Raw genomic sequence first — 18,098 nt, 5'->3', positions numbered from 1 at the left:
TGCCAACTAATGAAATGACCCAGTGTCATTTTCCATTTCTCCCTTTGTTTGCTTGTTAATTCACAGCTAAATCCTTTTTGGAGTGGGATATCCTAATAACCTTCCCTTATAGGGTTTATAAACTATTGGAGACGAGTAGGATGTCCTAAGGTGGTAGGATTTACAAACCCATTGAGGATTCTCTGGTCAATAAAAGAGATAAAAGTACAGAACGCTCTGGTTTGTTCATCTTCTGGCATGCAAACGTTGCAGTTCTGAATATCACATTAAAATATTGCCTAAATCCCTCTTTTAATTTTCAGAGGAGCTCACATCTGGCAGCAGCTTGCAAAACGTTGCAGAACATTCTGGAAAAAAAAAAATGAAACTCTATCAAAGCTTCATCTTCTGCTCAGATGGGACTTAGCAGAACTCCTCTGTAACAGACTGAATTATGTGTTCTTCGAGCAAGTAATTGCCTTCTTGTCTCATAACACGAACCCCTGCAAATGATGTTCCTCCCCTGGATCCAGAGGCAGCTCACATTTATATCCCAATAAGCTCCTAATATTGAAGAAACCTGTCGGGTTTCACGTCTTGCACGGCAGCTGCGGCTCTCTCAATCATTGTTATTAGAGAATATTTGCCCAAGTTGCCATCTCTGTCAGTTTAGACAATTTCTTTTTTTTTTTTTTTTTGCAATTTTGCAAAACAATCTCCCTCCCTGGGTCTCTGCACACGTCGGGAGGGCTCCGCTGATTGAGCTCAGCAAGTGGCACTTTTGGAGTGCCTATTTCTCCTCAGTAAATCAGCCTGGGCAGGAGTTTCACGGAAAATTAGGGGCTTTGTTTGAAGAAAGTTCATTGTTCCTGTGGCCCTGCTCTCTTTTATTTCAGACAAACAGACATTCCCTGCTTTGCTGGGATCGATGAGTGAGGGGATATATTGGGAAGTGGTGTGGGTTTGAAGTGGGATTTGCTTTGATATTTCTGTGCAAATCCATGTGATGGCTCACTGACTCATACAGCTCAAAATAGGTGGTGATATCAAGCCCAGAATTCTACACTGAATTTTTCCCCCTTTTCTTGCTTAGCTAGCTGCTCCTCCAAAATATTCAGGTCATTATTCAAATCTGTGCTTAGATTAAAACTCCAGATAGCATCACTCTTACTCATTGATGAATCACACTGGAGCGAATTTTGGTCCTACTGAACTCACTCTGTGTTGCCTTAGTCATAAGTTTGTTTGGCAAATCACATGTCACGCTCGAATTAAGCACTCGCTTAAATAAGATACTTTTAAAATACATTCAGGAGAGTTTGCACATAAGATTTATATAGATGAGATTTATATTGCAAACTTGTCAAAGCAAAAACTAGAGAATGAAAAATTCTGTTAATTCTGAGTTAAAACATGAATTTATGTTGTCAGCAACAGACCTAAAGGGATTGCTGGGCATACGTGAAATTAAACTCGTTTTCTAAAGCCTAGTTATAAATTAGTTTTAAACCACTGGCTTTTGGGAGGCTTTGGAGTAGCAAACTCCCCCTGGATGTAGTGATGCCACCACCACCCACACGGCTCAGTGTCACCACAGCCTCTGCTCTGCCACTGCTGACACCAACTTGACCTTTCCCAAAGGTTTTTTTTTACATCGCTCGACTCCTCTGCCAACATCAAATTTGCACTGAATGTTTTAAACTGACACCACACGGCTCTTTGCGTTAACGGGGCCATTTTTCCCTGAATGAGGATAACGGGGATTTACTGAAATTATAATTTAAAAGCGAAACGCAAAATAGGCAACGTAAATAAAACCGTTCCCAAAAATAGTTAGAACAAAACAGCTGTGAAATTACATTGGAAGGAAGAGCAGGAACTGAGGTGGGGATGGTTTTTATAAATTACAGATTGTCACCCCCATGGCAGATGGAAACAGGGTTTGGTTGGAGGCATCCATAGCTCCAGCTCCTCCTTCACATCCCAGTGAAATGAACCCTGGAAGCACTGACACATTACAGGTATGGCTAAAAGAGGGGAAAAAAAAGAAATTTATACATCCCAAGCACGCTCTGAATGATGATGTGTCCATGGGAATAGGCCAAACGTGGAAATGAGATTGGCAAACTGCAATTTGGCAAACTGCAGCCAAACCACAGCAAGATCCATGGAACCGCCATCATCCAATTCCAGCAGCAGCCAAGGGCTCCACTCCCATCCCGAGCTGGGGAGAAGGAAAAGCTCTGGAGGTGCTGCTTAAACACCACCAAGTGTCTCCCACAGGAACGGAGACCTAAGAGCTGCTCCTCAGGAAATTCACAACTCCACGGCGTGCCAAGACCTACAGCTCCTTGTTGTGGTTGTCCCGTCACGGGGAGAGCCTGCTCCCTTTCCAGCTGGTAATGGAGCAGAGCAAAACCTGTTATTAAAGAGGTGCCAGCAGGAAAGGAAAGCTGGGCATGGAACCACAACTTCCCAAGCCGGAATATTTTAATGCATCCCAGGTGCAGTGAGGTCACTGTTTGCTGAAGCTTGGTACCTTGCAAGTGGAGTTGGGATAATCCAGACAGGTTGGGATTACGGCTCCTCGCAGCTTTATGGATCGTTTTCCTCAAAAGGATTAACCTGGGAACTTCAGGAAAAGCTCACAAAGTATCTGCTTGTTTAAAATCGAGAGAATTGTGCAAAGAAATTAATTAACAACAAACCACTGAATAATTGGGGGAAAATGGGAATGGATTAATTTGGGCTCCTTGAAAACCTCCTGTTGCACTGGCATTTTTTTTTTTCAATTGAAGAATGAAACTCTGATGCAATTTTCCTATTATATAATGGCATTATTTTCCACTCCTTTATTTCTCCTTTGTTTCCAAGAATGATTAATTAGTGACACCACTCAGGTACCTGCAGAAACATTACCAAACCCCGCCATTCTTTTGTCTTGGAAGATTTTTTTTTCCCATACCTGGAATAGCCAGAAGCACCAATGTCCTTTTTTATGATCTCATAGGATTATTTAGGATTTCAGGGTTAGAAATTCCCATCACACCTGTGACATTCCCTGATTTCCCTATGGGATGTGTGTGGAGGTTCCACAGAAATGGCCCCACGTGCTTTGGGCACCTCTCCTGCTCTCTTTGAAGCTTTCAGCTGCTCCTGCTCCTCTCTGCATTGGCTCTCCCATAAATTCTGCCTCTTCCCAAGGACCTGGCCTTCTGGAAGTCGAGTGTTTGCAGTGCCCTGAGAACCACAAATGTTCAACAAACAATATTCCACAACTATTCCACAAATATTCCAGAATCACGCAATCAATTTGATTGGAAAAGACCTCTGGGATCACGGAGTCCAACCTAAGACTGATCCCCACCTTGTCATATCCAGTCTCTCCTTAACACCTCCACGGATGGGGACTCCAAACCTCCCCGGGCAGCCCCTTCCAGCATCCAATCACCCTTTCTGGGAGGAAATTCCTCCTCATGTCCACCTAAACCTCCCCTGGCACAGCTTAAAATTTTTTCCTCTCATCCTGTCCCTGCCTTGAGTAATCCATGATTTTCATTTTCAAGATTCCAAGGCTCACATGTGAAAACTGATTTAAAGGAATTGCCATTTCCTCACTTGAACCAGCGCCCTCTTGCCCTGTCCACTCTACCCCGTGGCCACAATTCAGTTCCCACTTTTCCCTCTTTTTTTCCATTTTTTTTTCTTGGTGAAGTTCAGAGGAATTTTATGAGCAGTTCCTGTTCTGTCCATGCCCTGGTCTGGGACACAAGGAACACACAATTCCAGGGATCCAGGGCCAACCACAACTTCTCTGGGTAATGTGTGCCAGGATCACCTTCACAGGGAACAATTCCTTCCCAATATCCCCCCAATCCCTGCCCTCTGGAAGTGGGAAGCCATTCCCTGTGTCCTGTCACCCCAGGCCTTTGTCCAAAGTCCCTCTCCAGCTTCCAAAATAAACTCATTTTTCCCCGTTCCACTGAGTTTTTAACCAAAGGCACCAGAGTGAAGCGGCTGGATGTGCCAAGCGACAAAGCCGTCCCCCTCTTTTCAGGGAGCCTTTAGTCTTTACTTGAGAAGAAATTCCTGAGCCGAGCACGGCTCCCGCTGTTCCTGAGGAAGCAGGAGCTGCTGTAAAGGTGTGACTCTCCTGGAGCAGCTCCTCAGAGCATTTGTGTGTTTATGAGGATCTGGCTGTACCTGGAGCAGCAGATCTCAGTGAACGGGGATGAGTGGCAATTGGGGAGTGGGAATACTGCATCAGCTTTGCTGTGACTGCTGTCTGCACAGTCAAAGTGTCTCTTTTTATACTATTTTCTTTAAAAAACCCTTTGACAAGGAAGTACAGCAAAGTGAAGCTTGAATACATCCTTAAATCTAGACGTTGATTGCATAACTCCCCGCCACAGCTCCGAACTTCCTTTTGTTATCACAAACGTGTGCACGGAGCGCTGCAAACATTGCCCCCACTCCCCACTGCCAACGAAACACTTTCATTTTCCTTTTGACTCTTCTTGCAGCCCGGCAAATATTTGCGTTTCTCGATGCACGGCAACGTTGCTCAGAGATCCTGGTTTAGCTGTGAGGGTTTTGGCCCCATTTTGCAGGAAAAGGGGGAAGTACAGAGCACACGGTGACCCCGCTCCCATACAAGTGACGAGAGGCTTCCCTCTGATTTGCATCACCGTCAGATAAAAGTAAAATCTTCCTTTCCAGGGAAACATCCCCTGGCTCCAGTTGGCACCAGCAATTTGGGACAGGGGAATTGCTTCCAGGGTTATTTATGCACAGCAGGAAATGGTTCTCGCAATGGTTCTACCACAGCTGGGGAGGTTTCGGGGGTTTTCAGGGCTCTCTCTGCATGGAACATTAAACATTCCCACTCTGGTGGGTGCTGCCAAGCAATGACATCAACCTCAGAGCAAGGTGGGCAGGAAAAATGCTGCCATTGTGAATCAGAAAATGGTTATATCCAGGCCATTCATCCAGCAGTTGTCAAGGAGGGTTTGTTGGGGTTTTGTGGGTGAGCTTTGAGGTGGGTTTTATTTTTATAAAAGGTACGCTTGGTGTATTTCCTATTCTTGCTTTTATCTAGCGGAAGGTGTTCCAGCCCATGGAATGAGGTTGGAATTAGATGAGCTTTATGGTCCCTTTCCAACCCAAACCCTTCTGGGATTCGGTGATTCTATGATTTTACAGTCTCCTGAAAATTTATTTTTAGAAAGCAGCCCCACTTCCACCCTTGTGCTGAAATCCAGCAGAATGACAGAGCTCTGAGAGGGAAAGGGAGCATCCCTCACTTCTGCCACAGAGTTTTCCAGAGCCCCCTTTATGGCAAGTCTGGCTTCTGAAATCTGAATAAAAATAAAAGCAGTTTCCAATGCTCTGTGAGTCTTACTTTATTGATATTTTAACTCACAGGATGGGGGTTTCTTTAATTTTTTGACCCAAGCTGGGTAGCTCCCTGTTCCTCAAAACACACTGACTTAAAAATAAACAAATAGATAAAGAATTATTTTGTGTTTGCCTTCTGAGGTGTGAGATTTGGGGATAAATTTGCACACATTTGTAAACTTGGTTTTCACGATTTTTCTCTGCTATGTTATTCTAAGTAACAGTTGAGTACATCTCTCTACTCTTATTTTCCAGAGTTGAAGGGGATAAATACCATCCCTATCACGTACTGATTTTAATGGTATTTTTCTAGTTGCAATCATTATTTTCTTCACTGGTCACTGCATTGTCAAGTTACCTTTTCCCTGGTGGTAAACCCCCAGATTTCTGGGGGTTCGAGCTGCACTCCTGCAGGTGCCCAGTGGTTTTACCTGATAATTCCAAACGAAATCCCTCTGGTTTCATATCTGCATTATTGTTAACTCACTTGTCGGATTGGGTTGTAAAAGAGCCCAGTCAAGAGTAGATTTCTCTTTTGAGTCAGAATCCAAGATTTTATACCACAGGAAACAGCTGCAGCAGGTTCCTTTAAAGAGCTCCCGGTGCCTGTGGTAACCTCCACACACAAAGCACAATTGCCTTTCATTTTAAACCTATTTCTTGACACAAATAGTTTTGACATAAAACTCTCAAATCAGGAGCTTCCTGCTGCTTTTCATCATTGTCCCTTCCTGCTGCAATTTGGGGAATCTGCTATTTTCATAGCTGCCCTTTTATACCGTTTTATTTGGCGTTGGGCTTGAGACTTTAACTCCATTTTCAACTTTTATAGTTTTCATTCAGAGCTTTACATCTCCCAGGGAGATATTCCATACTCGATTTCGGGGTTTGGCTGATGGGTTTGGGTGACCTTCGGGGGGAAAATGCACAGTTCCCTAAACCCCTGGAATAATTGGAAATAGAAATGGCTGGGAATGATGCATTAACTCCGAGCATTAGGCACTAAGCGTGCTTGCTGGCTACTTTGATCAGACTCTTTTTTCCTGACAAAACCCCCTTTGAAACGAAAAGGACAGAGGTTCCTTTCACTTCAATCAGAGTTCTCAGACACGGGGAGAAAGAAGGACTTCATAACCTTTAAAAAGACTCCCCTCGTCCATTCATGGATCTCCTGGAAAGCTCGGCACTTTCCCTTGCGCTGGAGTCACTAAGCCAGCTCCTGGGTACTTTCAGGCTTTCTTCTAGTGAGGATTTGCTTAAACAGGAGATCAAACCCCTCTGTAAAGAGCTGGAATCTGGGGTTTCCCACGGCAGGAGCAGCGACACCAGGAATATCTGGTGATGTGGATTGTCAGCATCGCTCTCCCACTTGCACCCTCTGAGCCTGTGCCTGGCGCTCTGCAGAAGATGATTCTTTGTACGCCTCATATCTGGGTTATTTGTGTGTATTTACAGGCAAGTCATCAGCGCCCTAAAAACTCCAGTTCTCTTTTAACACCTCGAATGAAGGCTTTGGACACCCAGCACCGTGCCTTGATAGGGGCCATTATCACTTCTGGAATCTCTGTTTCTGCACTCTCTGGCTTTTTTTTTTTTTTTTTAACCACTTTTTGTACTTAGAAGGTAACAGCATGCAGAGTAAAGCAGTAGTACATGCTCCTGCTGGATCATGTTGCAGTAATGTAGATTGAGATAATCATCCATAAGTGATGCTTCTGCTTGGAGAAGCTTAATGCAGTGAGATAGGAAATATTAGAAAAAGAAAACAAACCCAAACCAGCAAATAAACAGGATAAATCTGCAAAAAAGACCACCAGAAATATCACAGGCTTTAGGCAGCCATGGTGAGAACAAGGATTCCTTGTGTTAAATGTCACTATGGAGAAGCAGAACCAAAAGCAAGGATGTGATAAAGCCCCCGAGCCTATACAGCTCTGACATTTCCACTGATATCTATGTTTAAATAAAAGTTGAGGATTTCTGATCTGTCCAGTGTTCAAACATGCATATTCCATTCCATTACCTCTCTGAAGATGTGTCAGAATGCAATTATCGAAAAAAATAATTTTGTTTGAGACATTGTTGCCTTGATTTGTGCATGAAAAGTAAATTATTTTATCTACAGGTGAGTTACAGCTCATAATTTTTTTACAGCTACAACTCCTCAGAAAACCTATAATATTTTACAAGAGGAAGAGGTCAGATTATGTGCTTAAAAGATGGATGGTTCTGGTTTAAAGCTAAACTGATGTAAGCTGAAACTTTAGTTCTGCCCATGTTCAGCTCTGTGCAATGGCTTTTTTTGACTACATAAAAAAACCTTTCTGTATCCTACAGAGCATCATTAAAAAAAAATTGCATCGCTTGTAGAAATAAAATAATGGGATGAATTTAGGACTAAGAGCTACCTGCAGGGTAAATATGTTTCATTTTTGTACTTTTTTTTTTTTTTAATTTAAGCAGCGAAAAAGAGCAGAACCACTCACACAAAGGGAAAAAGGCTGTTATTATCTATTGTTCAGCTGTGCTGAGTGAAAGGGGGGGGAAAAGTCTCCCAGCAGTGTGTAAAATGCCTGTTTCTTGCAGGAGCAGAAAGAGCAGAGTCATGGTGTCTCTTAACTGCTCGAGGAAGTACCCGGGGAGCAAACTGCGTGTTCCTCTCCCAGGGATGTCACTGTGCAGCTGGGCCCCGGCACTCCCCAGCTGATGGAATCCAGGTGGAACACGCAGCTCAGGCAGGACGGTGTCACACTCACCCCTGAAACGCCAACCCTCCTCCGCTGCCACCTCCTGAGCCGCTCCAGGGCCACCAAACCCCACTGGGGTGGGGAAAGTCCGGCTGCTCCTAAAGCACTGCTGAATTATAAATTCTAAGCTAAACCGTACAAGTTTTAAACATTTACCTGTTAATTCTAATCCAAGGCAAGGATTGGCTATCTTATGAAATAAAAAACACTCTAAGGGAATTATGAATAAGCGCAGTGTGTCACGGTTTTGTTCTCTGTTCCTTTTCTCATGTTTTCAAAGCTTCGTTTGCTCACATGACTGAACACTTACCTGATGCTTTCATGGCAGTAGTTGATATAATTTCCAGATCTCTTTCCCAAGCTAATTTGGGTCTGTGGCTGATTAACGCAATGTTCTTGCTGCTTCTTTTTCCCTCCTGTGTATTCCTGGGCTTGTTTCATCTTCCCTCTCCCTCTCTCTCTAGCTGACACAATTCTTTATTCTTCATTTTGTACATCATGTGTTTGTCACAAGCAGCAGTTGCATTTGCTATACAAAACCACGTAAATAAAAAACACAACAGGTAACTAAAAATAAAAGGCAATTCAGAGACTGAACCTACTTTTTTCCAATTTAAGATAAAATGGAAATTAGGTAGAGTTGGCACAGCGATCCAAACAATGAAGTTTTGAGGAAGTTTCAGTTTATTTCAGAAGGTGATACTGACAGCTCCTCTGAGAGCTCCAAGGTGGAGGTGAGAGACGCAGCTGCTTGGTCTCGGGTGTCAAAATAAAATGGAAGTGCGGAGATATTTGAGGTACTAAGGGTCTTTGATGAAGGATTTTGCAGACTAACGTCAACTCATGCAGGAAACTCTGGATGGGCAGAGGGCTGAGGCTTTGTCCAGGTGAGAATTTGGGATTACTAAATTCCAAGTTGCAGGACGTTGCCCTTGATGGAAAGAGTGATGAAGGAGTTTAGTAAACTAAAACTCGAGGAGTTCCACCTCAGCACGAGGAAGAATTTTCCATGAGGGTGGCAGAGGATGGGAACAGGTTCCCAGGGGGAGTGTGGTGTCTCCAGTGTCATTCCAAACCCACCTGCTCCAGGTGACCCTGGTTGCACGGGATGGTCTCCAGAGGTCCTTTCCAACCCTAAATATCCCGTGATTCTGTTGGAAAAAAAAAAAAAAAAAATCTTGTGCAGGAACAAGTTTGTTTCTGAAGTGTCAGTTTGTGTCAACCCTCCTGACGTTTTCGTGACTGGAACGCTTTAAGCCCACATTGACCAACACGCTGAGGAGACAAACCCGCTGCTTTGTCCAGAGAGTGGGGACACTGCGGGGACACTCTGGGGACACTGCGGGGACAAAACGGGAACACTGTGTAGACACGGTGAGGATGCTGTAGAGGAAACGGTGGGGACGTTGTGGGGGAGACAGGGAGGACACCACAGGGACACGGCAGTGACAATATGGGACACAGCGGGGACACGGAGGGGACTTTGTGGGGACACTGTGAGGAGACAGTGGGGACCCAGCCGGGACACTGTGGGGATCATAGCGAGGAGACATTGGGAAAAGCCTGTGGGGACAATATGGGGACACTGTGGAGAGACAGTGGGGACACCGTGGGGACCCCGTGAGGGCACGGCAGGGAGACAGCGGGGACGCTGCGGGGACACAGCGGAGGCACTGCGGGAACATTGTAGGCACGCTGCGGGCGCACTGTTGGGGCATTGTAGTGACACTGTGCGTAGCCGGAGGGCACACGGCGGGGACAGCGTGAGGACCCGGCAGACACACGGCGGGGACAGCGTGGGGACGCGGCAGGACGCCATGCGCTCACTCGGGACGCCGGCCGCGCTCCGCTCTCGCCCGCTCCCGCCGCCCCCCTCAGGCTCCCCGAGGCTCCCTCAGCCTCCCGCCCTCGGCTGCGCGCGCAGCGCCGCTCCCGCCGCGCGGGCTGCCGGGAGGGCCGAGCGGCTGTGGTTAATGTCCGCCATGTTTGCCATGGCGCAGGGAGCGGACCGAGCGAGCCCGGCGCGGATCTAGGGCTGCGGGGCGTGCGCTGCGGGCTACGGGCGGCCCCGCCGGGAGCTGCGCCGGGGCGGCGGGACCCTCCATGGTGGCGCGGGCGCGGCGCGGGAGCGGCTGGGAGGCGGCGGCGAGGCCGCACTGAAGCCCCCCCCCCCCCCCCCCCCCCCCGCCCGCCCGGCCCCGGGGTGTTATTGTGAGGGGGAGACAATGAGCAAACTCTCCTTCCGCGCCCGGGCGCTAGACGCCGCCAAACCGCTGCCCATCTACCGCGGCAAGGATATGCCCGACCTCAACGACTGCGTCTCCATCAACCGGGCCGTGCCGCAGATGCCCACGGGGATGGAGAAGGAGGAAGAATCGGTAAGGCAGCGCGGCGCAGGGGGGGCACCATTGTTTACAGGCACCCCCCGCACGGGGAACCGGCCGCCGGTATTCACCAAGCGCGCTACGCTCGCTCCGCCGCGCGGCGCGCGGGGCGCTGCGCAAACGGCGCAGCGTAAGCCGCGGTCCGGCGCCGCGAGCGGGCCCTGCCGCCGTCCGCCATCTTCTGCTGCGCGTCCCGGGCGCGGGTGAGCGGGGGGGGGGCTCGGCGGGACGGGCCGGCGGCGGAGCGGGCTGGCGGAGCGGCGGGAGCGCGGTGTCGGAGCGGCGGAGCGCGGCGGGCTGCCGGACGGGCTGCGGCTGCCCGAGCGGCTCGGGATGTCAGAGCGGTGGAGCGTGCGCGGGGTGGCCGGAGCGGCTCGGGGTGTCAGTTCGGGTTGTCGCTTGAGGGTGCCGGAGCCGGCTCGGGATGTCGGAGCGGCGCAGCGGCTTGGCTTGGCGTGCCGGCTGGCCGTGCCGGAGCGGAGTATCGGAGCCGGCATGCCGGAGCGGGCTCGGGCTGTGCCGGTGCGGGGTGCGCGGGATGCCGGAGCAGCTGGGGATGCCGGGGTGCTGCAGCACGCTCGGGATTGCCGGCCCGCTGGAGCGGCTCGGGGTGCTCGGCACGTTGTGGACTCAAGCTGATACTACTCCTGCCAACCCTGTTGTGAGCGGCTGTCAAGTCGCTCGGGCTGGAGCAGGGGAGGTGGTGGCGGCGTGAAAGTGCCGTGCAGTGCAGCGTGCTGTGCCGCTCCACGGGGAACGAGCGCGTCCGGACCAGCTTCTCCCTGTCCCTCTCCTCCGGCCCGGCGTCCCCGAAGCCGGCGGCAGCTCCGTGTCGCGGTTTGGGCTGCTGTCAGTCCCTTGGTGTGGACATTGTGCACATGTGGGGCTGAGGGCACAGCCCGGCACACGCACACGCGTTGTGCACATGTGGGGCTGCAGCAGCTTTGGCTCCCCGTGGGGGACAGTGTCTGTGTTCCTGCAGCCACCCCCGGTGCTGCTCGCAGTTAGTTAACACCGATGGTTTGTGCTGCTGCTTGCTGTGCATGGCATGGCAGAGGCGTCAGCTTGGACGCGTTGCGTGAAGCGTTGGAGCTTTAATGTTATTTCCAAATCAGCCAGCCGGTGTTGAGCGTGGACATGTGATGCGTGTTCTGCTCGTGGTGTTAAAGGGTGGAAAAGCTTTTGTGCGCTGAGGTAAAGATAAGTTTCTGGGGGTTTTGGTGAGCGGTAGGACAGCTTTGAAAACGCTTGCCCGCTGTTCTGGTGTCCTCGCAGCGTACTGCTTTGTCTTGCTGATCTTCAGACACTTTCCTGTAAGAGCAAGGTTTATTTTGTGCTCCTGCGAGTTGTGTAAGCTCAGACAGAGGCTGTCGCCTGATGTGTCTGTACTTGCAGAGCCGATAGTAAATGCACCCTCCAGAATTTCCTCAATGAATCCGTGTCTCCGCCTCAGCCAAACCTCTGTGCCTGTGGATTGGCTTTTCCGAGGTTACAGCTGTCAAAGGAGGCTCCGTGCTCTCCTCATGACTTTCTCTCACCTGACTGGTGTTAAAAGGAGTCCTCTGTCTTATCACGGTGGGGTTTTATTTTTTAATTTGCTGTATATAAAACACTGTGATCAAAACTTCAGGAATTCCCCAAGAGTAACTCTGCTAGAAGCTGAGATTGTAGTTAAAAGGAATAACACTGGGGTACTAATGAAGCAATATTGGAGATTAATTTAGTTTTCTCAGCCTCGAAAGTCTATCTTGCAATGCCGTGTTCGCATTTAATATTTAAATTAATTCTTGAAAATTGCTGTTATTTTGATAAATCGTGTTTAAAATAAAGTTGTTAATGGAAAATTGCTGTGAGAGTTCCAGCAAACAAGCTGCTTAAATGACTGAGAAGATTAGATTTATACTTCAATAAAACTACTTTAGCATTGTCCTAAAAAGTTGTTCATCTGTGAGAGTGAGGTTTGTTTTCTCTGCCCTGACACGCTGCTCTGTTTGATATATTATGTAATAGTCTCAAGATGAAATGACTGAAGCAATATATAAACATAGTGTGAGATGCATCAGCCAGGCAAGATTATAAACTGCTATTCTTAGATTATTCAGATCATTGCCATGTGGTGATGGTTTCATTCATGGCTCGTCCTTCTCCCAGTGTAGCACAGATAATTCTAAATTGTACTTCCTTTTTTTAAAATGATATGAAAGCCCTTCTAGGAATGGCTATTGTGGATGACAGTAGTTAAATATTTGAGAAATACCCAAACAGCTTTAATTCATAGCAAATACCGCTGTGATGCACTTTGTATTTTGAAAGGGTCTTTTTGGAGGGAGAGAGAAATCTCTGCACCCTCATTTCTGCCACCTCCATTCCTAGGGTGTCTCAAGGCCTTTTTATCCCCGAATGCACGTTGTTGGAAGCTGCAGTTTTCCATTTGCCGTTCAGAGCCGCAAACCTCGTGTTCCTCTGGCCCCAGGACGCCGCTCTCCTCCTGGTGCCCCCCTCGGGGAAGCCTTGGTGGCCCCAGAAAGGTCTCGCAGCCCAGTGTGTCCTGGGGTCAGACAGCACCTTCCGGGATCTATCCCGCTGGAAATCATCGTCATTTACAGATTTGCAGGATTTAAAACGCTCGAGTGGCGCGTCTGCCCTGTTCTCTACAACCCAGGCTCGCCGGTGCAGGCGTGTGATTGAATGAGTTGGTGATTGATCTTTTTGCACGTACAGAAGCGCAGATTTTGGTCTGTTTGTTCTTGATGAATATTCTGGAACTGTTTCCGGATGAGCGTCTCAGAGATTTATATCCACTCGCAGCGTTTCACAAATCAGCGGCTCATTTCTCTCACTTGGAGATTCCAGCTGTGAAAGAATTAACGTTTCTTTTCTGTAGCATGTTTATGTTACAAACGTTTATAATTTACTCTAAATTAAACCTGAGGAAGAAAATTGTGTGGGTTTGTTCTTAAACTCATGTGAGAGAGCGATCGCTGTTAAGCAGAAGCAGGAAGGTCCCTTTGGGAATTCAGAAACTGAGCAGGGACACACTTGGGTTTTGTTGTTTTTGGTTTTGTTTTGTTTTGGTTTTTTTTTTTCTGATGAGTAAGACATGTATTTCCTAATGCTAATGAATTGTTTTGACTGGAAAGGGAGAAAGTTGCAGAATAGATAAGCCTTGGTTTTGTTTCTTATCACATAACTGTGTTTTTATTTGAATACCTATTACTGGAGATTGCTGAGTCGCGCCTTGTGAGGTGAAATCCTCCTTGGTAATGAGGCGCATTCGCACGGAAAGCTCTGGGAAGTGAATTTACCTGAGGTGTGAGGAAGCTGAAAATGTTGCGGTCATGGGTGATCCCGGGATTGCCTGGTCAGAGCTGTCTGAGCCTTCATCTCAGTCCTCGTTTGAACATCCTTTCATTTATGCTTCAGCTTGGCATGGCATCGCAGGCCTGAGGGCAGAGAGGAAAAGTGCAGGAATGGCAACTTAAGGACGTGGTTTGGCACGGCAGAAATGCTGACACCGTACCCGTGGGAAGGGACTTTCCTTCCCAGCCCTTCAGGGATCACCTCCCGTCGTTAAATACAACGTTCAGGTCTGATTATTTAGACTGGAAGTAGTTAACTTGATTTTTTTTTTTTTTTTTCTTTGGTTCATTCAGTTTCTTTTGTAATGCTGGAACTCGGAGTGCCCATCGTCGGGCTTTGGGGTGTCCCGGAGCTGGTGATGCTCCTGGAACGGCTTTTTCATTCTCCTTTCAAAGCAGGAAGCTTTTAGCTTTGCACAAGTCCTGGTTTTCCTGTTAACCTGTATCAGCAAAAATATCCATAATTTCCATTTCCCTCCGTTACAGGGAACTGGGAGAGTATCAAATGTTTGAGGATTTACTTAAGCTGCTGATCAGAATTACCTACCTGGTGCTCTCTGATGCACTCAGGTCTGGGTTTAAAAACACAAATACACATAAATCACTCCCCACATGGGCAGAACCTGCTCTCAACTGGATGTTTGTGTGTGGGCTGTGCATTCATAACCTGTGGTTGAACCCTCAGAGTTCCTTACAAACCAGAGGCTTTGTAGAACAAAGAAGCCCGGACAGCAGTGAGTAAAACAGGAGGTCATCAGAGGATAACTTCAGCTCCAACCATGCAAATACTCTGTAAAACAGAAATCCCTCTGAAAGACTGCATGGGAATCTGTGTGAGAAACCCCAGGGATTGTATTTCCATGCAAAACCAGGTGAAATCAAGACGGCACACTTTGCTTAGGAAAGGAATTGGGTTGATTTGACTAAAATCAACTGGATTATCTGCCGGGGAAATAAAATTCCCGGTGTAGGTTCTTCCTCAGTTACAGTTAAGCACCTGTATTTATTTACTTACTTGGGGAGTGTTTGGAGACTGCTGAGATCACTGAATTATGTTTGGCATTAGGCAGCAAAATGCTGGGTTGTGATTTTTACTCACAGAATTTTGAACTTCGGTTTTGTTTGAGATCTCTCCCCGCCTCGATCCTGCTGTACTTTTCTCCCTCCCTCCGAGTCCCTTGTGCAGCCATGTTCCTCCCAGGTGCGCTTTTCAATTCCATTTCCCAGCCGTTATTTCACTTTTTCTGATCCTTTCTCCTCGCTGTGCAGAATCTCTGGTCCCTTTGAATGTCCCGTTTGATAACGGGGAATCAGAACAGCTCAGCACCGGGGAGCTCTTCAGCTGAGGAGCTCCGCGTTTAATGTGTTGTGGCCGAAGTTAAACACCGCCGAGATTTGCTCCACGAGCCGTTTATTAGGGCTTATCACATTAACACCTCTCAGCAAACCTATCACAAGTGCTTGGGATATCAGCTTAGCCCGGGCCAAATGTCATCCATCTCCGAGTGTGCTTTTGAGATAGAGCCGACCTGCAGGTAGAGGGGACATTCTGCTTTTTGGGCTCGTGATAGAGGCTGGTGACAGCCACCTTGGGATCACCCTTCCTTTCAGCGGGAGCGCTCGGGGACAGGGATGGGAACGGAGCAGCGGTGTCATCCCGAGGTTAGCTGGGTTCAGCCCTATCTTAACACCGCGCGGGTAATTTAGATAAAGCCGCGTTTTTGCTGCGGGCCAGAGGCTGCGCGGGGTCAGCGAGCAGGGCTGGGAGAGCTGCCCGGGCGGGTTTGGGTGCCCGTGGCCCTGGAGCACAATGGGAGCTGCCGGGCTGTTAATTGAGTCACACCTCGGGTCATTATGCAGCAACTTTCCCTGCTGGGAAGGGTTCCTCGGCGGGAGGTGTGAATCCATGACAAAAGCTTAGGAGAGCGCTTCGGGATCGGTCAGGCTGAGCTCCGGCGGCTCAGCCCCGGGACGTCTCGAATGCAGGGAGCAGTCTTTTCCTTTTCCTTCAATTTAAGGAAGCCTTGGGAAGAAATAGCTCGGGCTTCCTTGGGTTTACAGAGTGCCAGATTTCACAGCGCTCCTGCTTGGCAGAACTGAGCAGGAAGCAGCTTGGTACAATTTCTGTTTTGACTGAAAACACTTGAAATGTCCTGCTCGAACAATTTGGATCAACAGACATTAAATCTGCTTATAGTAACCTCTGTACTTAATTATTTTTCATAAGAAAGATAATTTTGACTGGTGCTAGATGTTCAAAAGGTTATTTGTCATTTATTTTGCCAACAAGGCTAATAAACAACGCCTCGTTTATGCCATGGCTTATTTATCATTCTAGCTCTTCAGCTTCTGGAAAGGTAAATAACTCATGTAATATTTACATAAACCTTGGGTGTCCTAAAAGCCAGTGGTGCTGAAGATATCCATTGTAGAACTGAAGTTTCTGTAACAAGTAGAGAAGAATGGAACTAGAGCTGAATTCCTGTACAGAAAAGGGTGTAAGAAGTAGGAAAAATAATTTTGTGAGACTGAAAGTATTATCAGTGTAGACTGTCATAATTTTGAAAGTATTGTTGAGTAGTTCTGAGTCAAAGAAATAAAGTGTTTGGGAATATACTAATTAAAGGCTTTGAGTTTTGATCAATTTTGCAGATTCCTACTTATTAATGTATAAAAATCACAGTGTACTGGGGCTGAAGGTGTTGGATTAAAATGCTCTCCCTGTCCACTGCAGATGAAATGCTGCAAATGTAAGGCAGCAGAAATTTGCAGGAAAAAAACCATTCCCTTGATTTCCTTTGTGCAATTCTAATTGTGATTAATCCATTTACGCCTCTGGTCTCCCAAGTCTGGGTGCTCAGCGCCTCCCCATTGGCAGAATTGATCTCTGTAAGATGTTTTTGTGCCCATTTCAGCTGAAGATGTGCTCAGCTTCACTTGTGGTACTCTCCCCAGTCAGTGCACTGCCATTTCCCATCAGTTTTCCGTATCAGTAAACTCCTCTCTGCTCCCATCCTCTGGGACACACAAAGTGCTTCATCCACGGATCACTTCTCAGCCAGCAGAAACTCTTCCTCCCCCCTTTCTGGGGTTGTTTTCTCTTGTTTACGTTGGAATTTATAATTTGTTTTTCTCAGCTTTGTGCCGTTTCTCTGGCTGCAGCTCACACTTGGTGGATCTCAGGCCAGTCTGTGTTGCATAAAACAAACTGTTTCTGCTTCGAGGCATCCCGGTGATGTGGGATTCCCCGTGCCAGACTTGCATGTAAACAAACCACTCTGTTTGCAGTGGTATCCAGAGACTGGATAATTAAGGGAGACACTGATTCTGCAGAAAGCCAGAAAAAATAATGATTGATGTTTCTTCACTTAAAGTTATTTGGTTTAAAATGGAATTTTGTGGTTAATTTTTAATAATTTTGATTTCTGTCAATTGCTGTTTTAATTTCTCCAACTTTCTCCTGAGTTGTCCAAACAGTAGAACCAGTCTCTGACATTGTTTTTCAGTATAAAATCAGGGATTTCTGTGTGGCTCATCAGGTCTCCAGCACTTCAGGTAGCATCACTTCAGGGATGAAAACACCATTTATTTAAAAACTCCGTAAAATACGAATTCCCTGCTGTAGGCGTGTGCCTTAAATAAAAACTCCGGGTATGAATATCCCGGGCTGAGGGTAAACGCAGAGCGCAGAGGAGAGGGAGAGGTGCTGTGATCCGCTGTCAGCTCCTGCTGGAGAACTTCCAGCTCCGGCTCCTGGCGGCTCTGGCTCCTCCCTGCTGCGAGGAGCAGCTCCGTGACTCACGGTCACACGGGGGGCTTGGTGTGTGCAGCCAGCATCCAGCGGGATTTGGGGTCTGCGCATAATTTGGGCTTTAGTAAAGGGCAGAGCTCGTTGTTGGGGTGTCTCAGCCTTTAAAAATGCATCCTGGGGTTCGTGATGTGAAAAAGGAGAGAATGTTTCTATAGGTCAGGGCCTTGCTATCCTGCTTTGGCTGGGATAATCAGAGATTCCTGATGGAATCCATTTGTTACCTTGTGAGCGATACCAGTGTATCCCCAGGAGCTCTTTGGGCTATATGTTACATTATCTATAACAATATTTGCATAAAGCTCTTTTGGGGAAAAAATCTCACTCTTCAGTAAACAGAAATTTCTCATCTAGTACCACAAACTGCTTTTCCAAAAGGATTTTTAAAAAATAATTCAATTTATTGTTAGAACAATAACTTGCT

General features: G+C 47.4%; 1 protein-coding gene and 1 long non-coding RNA gene across 2 annotated transcripts in view; one reads left to right on the top strand and one right to left on the bottom strand.

Annotated features, from left to right (window-relative positions):
* Positions 1-8,295: 8,295 nt before the first annotated feature.
* LOC120755298 (uncharacterized) lies at positions 8,296-10,571 on the bottom strand. Its single transcript, XR_005701717.2, has 3 exons — positions 10,430-10,571; positions 9,204-9,274; positions 8,296-9,054 (listed from the first exon to the last, which is right to left on the bottom strand). It is a non-coding gene; the product is annotated as an uncharacterized LOC120755298 (long non-coding RNA).
* EPC2 (enhancer of polycomb homolog 2) overlaps positions 10,318-18,098 on the top strand; it is a 35,069-nt gene continuing 27,288 nt past the window's right edge. The window contains exon 1 of the mRNA XM_040070076.2: positions 10,318-10,501. Within this exon, the coding sequence (XP_039926010.1) occupies positions 10,349-10,501 (153 nt within the window). The 5' untranslated portion in view covers positions 10,318-10,348. The remainder of the gene's footprint in view (positions 10,502-18,098) is intronic.

Source organism: Hirundo rustica, chromosome 7, assembly GCF_015227805.2.
Source record: "Hirundo rustica isolate bHirRus1 chromosome 7, bHirRus1.pri.v3, whole genome shotgun sequence".
Lineage (NCBI taxonomy): Eukaryota > Metazoa > Chordata > Aves > Passeriformes > Hirundinidae > Hirundo > Hirundo rustica.
The sequence above is the reverse complement of the archived record's forward strand: the minus strand, read 5'-3'. Positions and strand labels throughout refer to the sequence as shown.